Source organism: Cynoglossus semilaevis, chromosome W (genome assembly GCF_000523025.1).
Source record: "Cynoglossus semilaevis isolate Cse_v1.0 chromosome W, Cse_v1.0, whole genome shotgun sequence".
NCBI lineage: Eukaryota > Metazoa > Chordata > Actinopteri > Pleuronectiformes > Cynoglossidae > Cynoglossus > Cynoglossus semilaevis.
The window spans coordinates 2217986-2230350 of NC_024327.1; the positions used below are offsets into that span (position 1 = coordinate 2217986).

At 39.2% G+C, this 12365-nt stretch overlaps 1 protein-coding gene across 1 annotated transcript in view; it reads left to right on the forward strand.

The window, feature by feature from the left end:
* Positions 1-12365, forward strand: part of LOC103396940 (transmembrane protein 8B-like) — a 69090-nt gene that overhangs the window by 18784 nt on the left and 37941 nt on the right. Inside the window, exons 7-8 of the mRNA XM_008335184.3 lie at positions 5170-5266; positions 8224-8347. Coding sequence (XP_008333406.2) covers positions 5170-5266; positions 8224-8347 — 221 coding nt within the window. The remainder of the gene's footprint in view (positions 1-5169; positions 5267-8223; positions 8348-12365) is intronic.

Genomic DNA, 12365 nt, shown 5'->3' on the forward strand with positions numbered 1-12365 from the left:
GGCTGCTACAAGCTGAAGCTTCATAAACACAGACAATATAGTGGATTAGGTTTTCAATATCAGGCTGGAGGGGCGAGTAACGGGTGATTTGATTGGAGTGGGGTACAATTTTTAGACAAGTGCTGAGTAGATTAGTTTGATTGAGAGGGAGAAGAATTAGTAACAGTTTTTGGAGGAGTGGTTTCTCATTTGTCCCTTCGCTACCATCTTCTGATCACAGATTGTGAAGCCTAGTTTTTGAAGCTTGAGTAATGCATCCACCATGGAGCAGTTCTAGGTTCAGAGTTCATCCCTCAACGGTGGTGGAGAAATATCCCTGCTGAGAAACAGGTCCAAACAGAGGCAGAGCAGGAGACAGTGGTGGACTGTGTGGAGATTAGATCCAGAGTAGGATGTGACCTGGTGTGAAGGGAACTCTTCCAGGAACAGATGACTTGTTGGTAAATAGTTTTCTTAATGTAAGTAGGATTTTTTTTTGGTTTTGTTTTTGTTTTTATCTTAGAACTCTTGTCTTAGAAATGGTGTAAACTTGAATTCCACGCTGTTAAATAATGTATGCCAACTTTATTCCTCATTCTCTACTTTCCTGTCATTGGACTTTAAATTTAAAAAAATCTTATATAATATATTATATAAAATAAGACCTAAATGGAGGTGAACTGAGTTAAAACAAAAACCCTATACTAAAACATGTGTGACATCATAAACCCAGTGAAGCCCCTCTGGTCCACTGCTCTGGCATCTCTCATCCACAGCCTACGACCCACACTCCGTGCTCGGTCCAGCCACACACCCAGTTGTACATAACTGGGGGGCGTTCTTCGTGGTGGTGGTTTGTGCAGTGCGTTGAAAAGGAAGGTTGTGGTGGTTGTTTGAGCGTATGTTTTTCAGAGAGAATGCTGTGCTGTATTGTTCAATACCGACTTCGACCCCCCTTCCGCGACGGTCTGCCACTTGCTTGTCAGCAGCAAAGAATCCCGTTTGCCGCCGGTGGTGGGTCGACCACTGTTGATTTGTGGGGCTCCCAGAGACATTTGCAGGAGCCGCTCACCTGGTCTTTCTGTGAAAGAGTGCGAACTGAATGCGTATGGCTTTTATTTCCACTCTGGTGAACCCTTTGACTTCAGATCCACTTTTCTTTTCTCAGGTCGGACTTAAGTAGATAAGGAAATTATAAGCACTCCAATGAGCATTAGTCCTTGAAATGCCATCACTGTTTGCAATTATCAGCTTTCACGTTTTTCTTTTTTTTTTCCGCTTTTGTTTGATCCAGCAAACACTCTTCTCTGCAGAGAGAAGTCATTTTCTTCTGTAACAAAATGTAGGTAAAACTTTAAGCTTGAAGTCAGGGAGAAATGAATAGGCTGAGATTAGAAATAATAAAAACCAAGTAAATGATCACTCACTGCACCTTCATGCTGGATCTCATTCATATATTTTTATTTATGATATTGAGATATCAGTGTTTTATAATGTTAATTCTAGTTGTGCCTACTAACCATAGATTGTATATAAATTATGGGCTATCCTTATTTCTAACAATAGTGAAATAAAAGTCAGTTGGCGTCAGCTTCCTTCCAATACACTCCCTTAAGCAGAGAACTATAAATAACAGTGACGTGACACAAACAAGTCAACAATGGCTGATTGACAGTCCAATAGGAGTGAGCTGTAGGTGACATCACTGTGTGGATCACAATGTTGCAATCCATTAAAAGGTACATTTATAATTAAAAAACAATACAATCTGATGAATTAATCAAAAGATTGTCCTCATTTATTTATAGTGTTTCATTTGTATAGAGTTTCTTCCTGGTACCAGGAGAGACTTCGGGGCTTCCTGTCTCCTGGAGGCTACATTTTTAATACATCGCTGCACTGTGTCAGTGAGTTCTCTCGACCATTCCTTTGTTTTGCTCATCACTTTAAGAGGAATTTGTAACAAAAAATGGAAGCAAATGTTTGTTTTTTTTCTCTCTTTCTCTCTGCCTTCGTTGGTTGGTCATCAATGTCCCAACAATAAAACACCTGGAATTTCTATTGTTTAAAGTAGAAGGGTTAGCATTTTTTCAACGTTTATATATTTGTGATAATGACATAAACTGACATTTTCACCACAGTGTCATAGAACTGTCAAAGTTCCAGGAACCATTTTTAAGCAGCTAAGTAGCACTAACTGAAAGTAACTGCCATGATTAGCATTTAAACGACTAGTGGAAAATGGTTACATTTATAATTGAATTAATTAAAGGTTCTGTCAATAATCTTAATTTAATTATTTTTTATCTATCTATCTATCTATCCGTCCGTCCGTCCGTCCGTCCGTCCGTCCGTCCATCCATCGGTCATGTAGATCAAAAGGAATGGATGGCTCCAGGGTTCCCTGTGAGAAGGTAGATTGGGAGATCTCCCATTGTTCTCAGGGGTGTGAAGATCTCCCATTGTTTCCAGATAGTAGAGGTGTTTTTAGTAAGTTGGTGTGAGGATCTCTCATTGTTCCCATGGAGTAGAGGTGTTTTTAGAGAATTGGTGTGAAGAGAATTTGGGGAAATTCTCTTTGAATGTGTGGGGCTATGTAACTGTGTGTGCTCGGCAAAGCCATCTGGTGTCTTATCAGCTTCCTGCTGCAGACCCAACCAAATGTGAAAACCACTGAAATCTAACATATATATTTATTTATTTTATTATATAAATATTAAGGTTTCTTCATCAGCTCATGATCGATCACGATTGTAATAAATAATGATTAATCGTGATTAGTTGGGATAAATAAACATTACTAGATGACAAAAATTGTATGTTGGCTTCATAATCTTCACAAGTAACAAGATGAACATGTTTATTTTCGACTGCCCTCATGTCGAGACAACGAGTTTATCGAGAAGACAGAAAATCCAGTGTACCCTTTACATTATTATTAATTAGAGTTGAAAACAGGCCAACATGAGATGGAGCTACCAGGTAGGAGAAAGAGAGCCAAAGAGGAGATATATGGATGCAGTGAGGGAAGACATGCAGATAGTTGGAGTCAGAGTAGAAGATGCAGAGAACAGGGAGAGATGGAAATCAATGATTTGCTGTGGCAACCCCTAAAAAAAAGGGGGCAAAGCCGAAAGAAAAAGAAGAAGAGTTGAAAACAGGCCCATGCAGCGTCCTCATTTCGACCCCTTGTATTTAATCATTCATCTTTAAACTAGGGAGCGAGGGTTGGGACAACAGGGGAAGAAGAGTTCATAAACAATGCCACTGAGGCTTAACAGTTTTGTTTTGTTTGTTGTTTTTTTCTTTTCATTATTCTATAGACCAGATGGTAAGTTTGAAAAACTTAAAAGGTCAGCATCTGGCAAAATGTTATTTCAAAAGTTGTTTAATCAAAAACGTTGCCAAATCCCATTGTATACTGTACAACGTACACTACACCAACGCAAGAAACACAATCTTTGTAACGAGGGAAACAGTCACCTCAGGTTATCCACAAAGACAAATTTATGTGCTGCACCTTGTTATTTCTGGGCTCTGAGGAAGAAGCTGCAGAGTCTGGTGTACAATCATCATCATCATCGTCGTTGTTGAACAGAAGAGTTGTGTTTTATAAAGCCAAAGATTAAGGGTTGTCCCTGGTCCACATCACAGTCCTGGTGGGCCTCGTGTTTCATGTTTAATTCACCAGTGAGAACGTCAATTTCCTCAAACCCCTTAATTGTTTGCTGCCCTCTGATGTCAGGAAATGAGCGGCAAAAAAAGGTAAAATAAAAAACCAAACAAACATGAGATTTCAATTTGTGTATGTGAGACAGGCGGAGACTTTTCTGGTTTCTGTTTCAGCACCGCAGTAACAGAACAGCGTGTGTGGAAAAAAACAATAAGCCATAGCGAATTAAAATACACCTGTAGCACATTCACACACATACACCAACACCGGTTGGTTTCAGTGTAGATTTTAAAAGTGACAGATTAGTCAGGGAGTAAGGCAGCTCTAAACAAACACACACCTACCTACAGTACTGTATCACAAAGGAACCTGGTAGAAAAATGTTTCAGAAAATTTAAAATGTAGATAACATTTAATAATTTATGTTTATTTACAAATTATTATTGTGAATATCAAAGGGTACTTAAAGGTATAACAAGGTACTTTTAAAGCAGTGTTTTCCCAAACTTTTTTTCTGGGGACCCATATTTTAAAAGTCACAAACCTTCGCGACCCAAGTCAATAGACATTATTCGTAAACTCCTGGGAAACATGATGCGAGGCGACCCAAAAAAAAAAACAAAACTCTTGCGACCCACCCGAGGGTCGCGACCCAGTCTTTGGGAAACAATGCTTTAAAGGGTATTAAAGTACCTTGATACCTTTACTGCTACTGTTTTAATAATAATAATAATCAAACCAATTATTTTTCTTCTCTTCTTTTCTTCTTTTCTTCTACTTTTATTCCTAAATCACATCTGAGATATTTGAAACGGACCTCAGTTCAATGTCATCTTAGTTATAAGTCTCTCCCTCTCTCTCTATATAAATATATATATACATATACACACACATATATAGTATATACAGTATGTATATATATATAAATGTTGTGTGTATATATGTATGTATACATATGTATGTATAAATATACATATATAAAATATATACATAATCTATATGTATATATGTATTGTATATAGTAATGCTATATATATTTGTATATCTATATGTGTATACATATGTATGTATGAATGTATATGTGCATATATGTATAAATATACACAAATACATAATCTATATGTATACATGTTTTAATATACATATATAAAATATATACGTAATCTATATGTATATATGTACTGTATATAGTAATGTTATATATATTTGTATATGTATATGTATGTATACATGTATATGTACATATATGTATTAATATGTATATATACAATATATATGGAATCTATATGTATATGTATAAAATACCAAAACCTTTATTAATTCTCTCTGGGAGTTTCTAAATGTGTTAATGGTGAGTTGATGCTGTTAGGAGATGAAATGTCAATACCTGGCTTCAGACGCCTGAGGCAGACAGAAGGAGAGAGCACTTCCACTTGATTTGTTATCTTTAAAGTTTAGTGTCTCACAGCTGACAGTCACATCCACCAATGATGTTCGCCTGTGTTTTGTAATTGCAGTCTCTTCTGAGAGGAGCTAATGTCACGGTGTTCGGCTGCCTGAACCACGGGATGCCTCTGTTTCTACGGGACAACTCGTCGATGAAATGTGAATCAGGTACGTCACATTTAGCCTTTAGCTGCTGTTACGATATTCACCCGAAGGCCAGGCGTGAACCTAAGAACGTCTACGGTGGCTGTCGCTGCCGACAGCTTCTGGAGCCGTCCTCTGCCAGCTTGCTCATTTTAAATTTACAGGTTTCATCCAAGTGAGCCCATGTGTGAAGAGCTCTGGATAATTCCAGTCAGCGAGTGGGCGGTTTTCACTGCTTCCCTTAAACCAGCCACCAACCGTTCCCCTGCTGTTGTGACAACATCTGAGCTATGTTAGTGTCAATTTCTGTGACATAATTGGAACAAAATTTCCAATTTTTTTTGCTTTCTGGAAAATCACTTTATAGAGTGCAATAATTTTTTTGGATCACCTCCGAATTCTTTTAACCATTTCCAATTCTGCAAGTTGTCATTAAATTTGTTTGATATTTTTAGGAGCTTAATCTCATTTCCCGTTTCTTCCAAACTTCCTGAAGTTTGATCTTATTTCCAGCACGTTTTTTTACAAATGTGGCAACTTTTAAGACTTTTGCTTTTAACTGAATCTGAGGCTGCTTTCAACAGCTTCATCTCAGCTGGTACTCCACATGGATCCGCAATCTCATCACACCACACAGTGAAGCATACACTTAGCAGGGGAAACTCAGATTTGTCGTCTATTTCACGTGATCGGTAACTTTATTAGAATGCGACCGCTGTGTAGGATATAAAAAGAACGGTTGCTGTGTGCGCAGGAAAGAACAGATGAAACAAAATGATCTTGTTTGGATTTATTTGTTCTCTGAAAACACAATTAGTTTTTAACCTCTTTAAATGTGCAAATATTGATGCAAATGCACATCTTTTTAAAACAAATGGTCAGTCATACATTCCATTAATCTACAAAAACCAGGCTGAGATGGAATAGTTAATGAGACTAATCCACTACTGTGGATGGATGGGTTAATTAACGAATAGATGAATGGACAGAAGGTCAGTGGATGGACAGATGATTGACAGTTAGCTGTGTGATTGTGTTACGAATGAGTGGACAAATGATGGATGGATGGATGGATGTTTGACGGCTGGATAAATGAATGCATGATGAAATGATTAGTGATGTGCGGTTCGCAAGTAATTCGTTCAATATGAACAAATCTTTCATATGACTCAGGAGTCACGAGTCATATGAAAGATTCGTTCATATTAAACTCACGAATCACTCACGAATCACTCTCTGCAAATGAATCACTCTCTGCGAATGAATCACTCGCTGAGAATGAATCACTTTGCGAATGAAACACTCTCTTCGAACGAATCACTCTCTGCAAATGAATCACTCTCTGCGAATGAATCACTCGCTGAGAATGAATCACTTTGCGAATGAAACACTCTCTTCGAACGAATCACTCTCTGCAAATGAATCACTCACTGCGAAAGAATCACTCACTCGTTACTCCCGCGAGTAATGAGTGAGTGTCCGTCCTCAGGTCCTCATTCTTTTGTCACGTGACACCCGACATAAATTATTTACTCATGAAATCATAATTAGTGGTTTTCAGCTCTGGTAGATGTATATGGTGTTATTGTGTGTTTGTAGATAAATATTTTTGAAAATTATATCAACAAATGTAGTGTCGGAGAACCGCAGCCCACAATAGGGCTACAGCAACATCTGCTGTAAAGTGAATGAAATGATTCGTTCAAGATTCGTTCATTTTCTTGTTCGAGAATCAAAGATCCGAATCAGTAAAATGAGTCGGTCTTCCCAACGCTAATAAATATGTGTAGATTGAAGATTGATTTGATTGAATGATAGGATGGTGGAGAGATGGATGAAAGCATGGATGGATGGTGGATGGATAAATAATATACTGAAACTCCACTTTAACTGGCGTTGTTATAGCTTATCAGAGAGAGTGTTAATTTCTATATCTAGCAGTTCTGCCACCCACCAACCCTCCCCCCAAAGTGTTCATCTGACACGCCATATTATTTATTATAACTTTTGTAATTAACGAAAGCAGTTTCATCAGTGCAATTTTTTTATGCAAATGAAAGTGACACTGCAGCTTGCGGAATTTAATTAACTAAGGTTTCAAATGTAATTTGTAGTCCTGGATGAAGCAGGAGCAAAAGGTCAACGGCTGACCTCACTCTCCCAGCTGCCGCTGCCAGTCACACTGCACCTTTCTGCAATCTGTCGTCTTCTTTCTTTCTTCCTTTCTTTCTGCCTCCTCTGTTTCATTTTTTTCTTCCTGGTCTGCAATTTGTTTTCTGGCATAATTTTTATTTCTACTTCTGCAGCAGAATCTCATCAGTCACAGCCTCAGTTATAATGGCTTTTTCTTCCTTTCCTGTTTGTACAACGTTGTCAGTGTGAGAACACAGCACGGAGAAGAATGCCTTGTCTGGGTTCATCTCAGTTACAGCAGTGTGACTCTGGATGTTGTGTTGTTGTACAGTTACTGAACCCTTTAACTATTTAACATGGAGAATATCAAATAGATATTTGTCCAGAGAGAAGCTTGGAAATGGAAATGTGTGTAAATGTGCAAAATTAAGAACTGATTTTATGAGTCTGGAGAAGAAGTGGTGAAGATGAGTCAAGTCCATTGATAATTTCATGCTTTATAATTAGGTTAATTTTTTACTTATTATTTTTGTTGTACTATCAATGTATACACCCACCTAAGATCTGTACTATATGTGTAATTTTTAAATTTATGTTATGTTTTTGTTACTAAATTGGGCTTTTAGACTAGAGCTTATTCACACCTTATTGTTTGTTATGCTATTTTTTGTCTCCTTCAATAACATGAAGAAATGTATTGCAAATACAGCTACAATAGTATTTAGACTATAGTTAAATCTGCAAAATGCTAACAGAAAAACATTGACTTAAGAATGAATAGATATTTTTCTGTGTAAAAAATGTAAATAAAAAAAAAACATTTGTGATTTTTTTTTCTCCTGTTACAGAGTCAGTTGCCGGGTTTTCTCTTTCTGTGAACAATTCTGTCAACATCACCAAACTGAGGATCCCGTACCCTCAGACTGGGACGTGGTATCTCAGCCTGCGCTCACTGTGTGGCACTGAACATGGGTAAGCTAAGATAGCTAAGCTACATATGTATTAATTGTGTATTTGATGTATTGGCCTAACACCAAGTAATGTCAGTAATTTAAATACTACATAACTGCGCTTTGGCCCAGAGGCAATGTTTCTGTCATTGGTGTGGCCCCTCCTGGGCAAGATCGAATTCCGGTTAGGGCGGTTGGTACCTTCCAGTGGACTCACCACCTGCAGGGGGGTTGGTACAGTGCAGTGTGATTTGGGTGGCGACTGTTGCCCCCGCGACCTGGTAATGGATAAGTGGATAAAAATGGATGGAAGGGGGAATTGTGGTCGGAACACCATCAAGATGGCCGCATAGCGGAGGAACTCCCGGTTGAACCAGATTAACTAAAGAAATACCCCCATACAAACGAAGAAAATAATTCAGAGAAAAGCGTAGCGAGAGGGGATGAAAAACCATATCACCACTTTGAGCAGTAAGCGTCGTTCGAAGACGGAGGGGAGGAAGACGGGTACAGCAACAGTTGGCAGCTGGTATAAACTAGCAAGCATCAACCACAATGACAGCATTTGTGGAAAATCTACTGCGCGAAGGTCTCAAGCTAAATGATGACATACCCGACCTACAGATTGAAAGAGCTCATCGGTCTCTGGGAATTCAACCACCGGCGGGCGCACTGCCACGCTCCATTGTAATTAAATGTCTACGCTTTAAAACAAAGGAGGAATTACTCCGTAAGGCATGGCAGAAGAAGGGGTTTGACTGGCAAGAAAATCATATTAACCTGGATCACGACTATCCACCCCTTATTCTCAAAAAAACAAGAGAATACTCAGAGATACGCAGAGTGTTGAAGGAAAACAAAGTCCAGTTCCGGACCCTCTTCCCTGCTAGGCTGCGCGTGAAACAAGACGGATCTAAAACCTACGATACCGTAGAGGAGGCATCAGAGGATCTGCTGAAGAGAGGTTACATCTTGACAACAACTACAACCCCGACGACGCTTATGGATCAAGTACAACGGCTGACCTGGAAGAGAGTAGGCAGACGAGCAAAGAAGGGCACAGTCGACCGGGAACCAAGATACAAGGAGAAGCTCCGGCCTTTGGGAGACCATCACCACCCCCCTCAACGACGGAGTAAATTGCGAAATCTCGGCTAAGTAATTACGATCGTTATGAGTGGTAGATATTCACTAATTAATGGACTGGTTCGTTCGGAGACAATTCTTCATCGATTTTTTTCCTGCTTTATTTTTTTGTTGTTTCTTCGACATGCCACCGTTACAGGTAAGGGCCTCCCCCTCTGAACTGAGGGAGATCTTTCCCTTCGAGCCGCCTCGTGAGGCTCAGCAGGGTCCGGTTAATAGACCCCCACATACGAAGTCTCAAGGACAAATTGTTTTCAGGATGATGTTTGTTAATTTGTTAGTTACTTATTCCCTATCGGTTCTTACGGGGAGGGGGAGCGCACCAGGTTTTTCTTTTTCAGAAGGAGGAATAAATCACAGAGATGCAAAACAGGTCTTTAAAAATAGCATCATTCAACATAAATGGAGTACTCAATCCAGTTAAGAGGGGGAAAATCTTATCAAAATTAAGGAAAGACAAAATTCAAATAGCTTTCTTACAAGAGACACACCTCAGCGACTCCGAACATACTAAATTGAATAAATCAGGATTTAAACACGTTTACTTTTCATCACATAGATCGGGGAAGCGGAGAGGAGTTGCGATCTTATCCAATACGGTAAACTATGAACACAGAACACAGACAAATAATGACAAACAAATTGATGCCTTTCTGTCTCAGGTAAATCTTCCAAAGATCACTGATGATCAAAACGAAAAATTAATTTCTAAAATAACAAAAGAAGAAATTCAATCAGCAATTGGGAGGATGAAAGTGGGGAAGTCTCCAGGGACAGATGGCTTTCCCACGGAATGGTACAAAACAATGCAAGACCAACTAATACTGTAGCTCTGTTTTCCCATTATAGTTTTGGTACGAATAAAAAACTCCTTTGAAACTGAAACGATTAAATATTAAATATTCAATATTTGTAGACATTAGTGAACGCCAAAAGACCCCCAAACACCAGCACTTACAGGAAAGAAAAACCTCAGCGAGACCACCTCAATAACTGCTGCTCATAAATCTTTGACTCTCTCATTATCAGTCCTTTTGGCTCCGTCTCACTTCCCCACAGCAACCTTCTCCCACAGACAATATTTGATCTTGATCACAGCGAGGTGACTCCTCCCACAGTCAAGTTCACTGTTCTTCTGATGCCATCCTCGAGTAAAAGTCATTATTATTGTTGTACTTCTAATGAAGGTGCCTCTACTACAGTATTACTAACAATCTGTTGAAGTGTACTCAGGTTGACATGTTGTACATTTGCTCCTGATTTCTCTCTTTATCCCTCATCTGATCACATAGTTTCTCCCCAAAGCTCTTATTTTGTTATTTTCTGTCCTTGGACGAGGCACACTGTTGCACACTCTGAGTCTGTATCTGCAGTAACTTTTTAATCCGGTTGTGTAAACCTGCACTTTAAGCAAGATGATAAAAGATGGTAAAATTATTTTCTTCTTTGTGTAGGTTTTTAAACAAGGCTTTTATTTTGAAAAGTTTAATGATCTGCCTCCAGTGACCTTTGTAATGTAGAGATAATACAGTCATTACCTTAAATACATACAGTATCAGTGACATCACACTGTATTAATGTTCCATTTACTTCTTTCTGTGGCCTGGTACCAAATGGCCCGAGGCCTAGTACTGGTCCCCAGCCCAGCGGTTGTAGACTAGAATAAAATTAAGATGATTTTTTTTTGTTGTTGTTGTCTTCACTGAGCCACTTGACACTGAAATTTGAATAACAAACAATCACAGATGGTCTGGGACCCCAACCCATCTTTACACACTGAGGTGGGAGAGGGGGTGTGTATGACTGAACTTTAACACATGCTCATGAACGACAGCTGCTCGACACCAAACACACTAAAGAGGAAACTAATAAACACAAAGTGAGCAGTTTCTGTGTAGACGGCTCCTGGGAAAAGAGGCGGAAACACATTTGAGGCCTCCTGGAGTTTCATTGTGATTGAAAGAAGAAGTAATTAGAACTCAACAGTGTTCACACTTACTGCGTGGCATAAAGAACTAACTGTACATGTAAGGGGTCTAATATTAACTGACGAGTTGCATTGGTGCTAATTATTCACATCTCCATTTGAGTTCAAAATTATGCATTACTTTATTCATCCTTTACCAGTCGGTTCATTCTAGGGCTCAAAGAAAAAAAAAATCAGACTGACGCTAACAGAATAGAGTCTAAAAGATGTTTTATTTTGAAAAACTGAATGATCCTTCAATGCTCATTGCCTTGCTACCGGTCCGTAGTAATGGGTGGTACTGGCTGACCAGTCCTTGGAACGAAAAAGGTCGGGGACCGCTGGTATAGATGTAACTACTCCATAACAGAATAATTCATGTTTCTGCAATTGATTATTATTTGATTTAAACTTTCTCAGATTAAGAAACTCTGCTGCAGGGACTTTACTAAATGCTTTTTAAGCTCCCGCGGGCCACACAAAACGGCTTGGTGGGCCGCATTTGGCCCCCAGGCCTTGAGTTTGACACGTATGCTTTATGTGAAGTTAAATCCTTAATTTAACACAGTTCAAAACTGTATGTGAGAGGAAACTGGAGAACTTTGTGGAAACCCATACAAAGACCGTAAGTTTTCACTAGGGATTGAACTGCTGACTTCCTGGCAGTAAGGCAAAAGTTCAACCCACTTCACCACCTAAGTGAGTACTTAAAAAAACAAGTTTCAATACCCAGAAAAATATTTTGTACTATAAACAAAAGTTATTCTCTCCTCTCCTTGAATCGCAACCTTAACGTGGTGGAGGGGTTTGAGTATCCGAATGAACCTAGGAGCTATGTTGTCGGGGGCTTAACGCCCCTGGTAGGGTCTCCCAAGGCAAACAGGTCCTAGGCGACGGATCAGACAAATAGCGGTTCAACCCCCCCCTT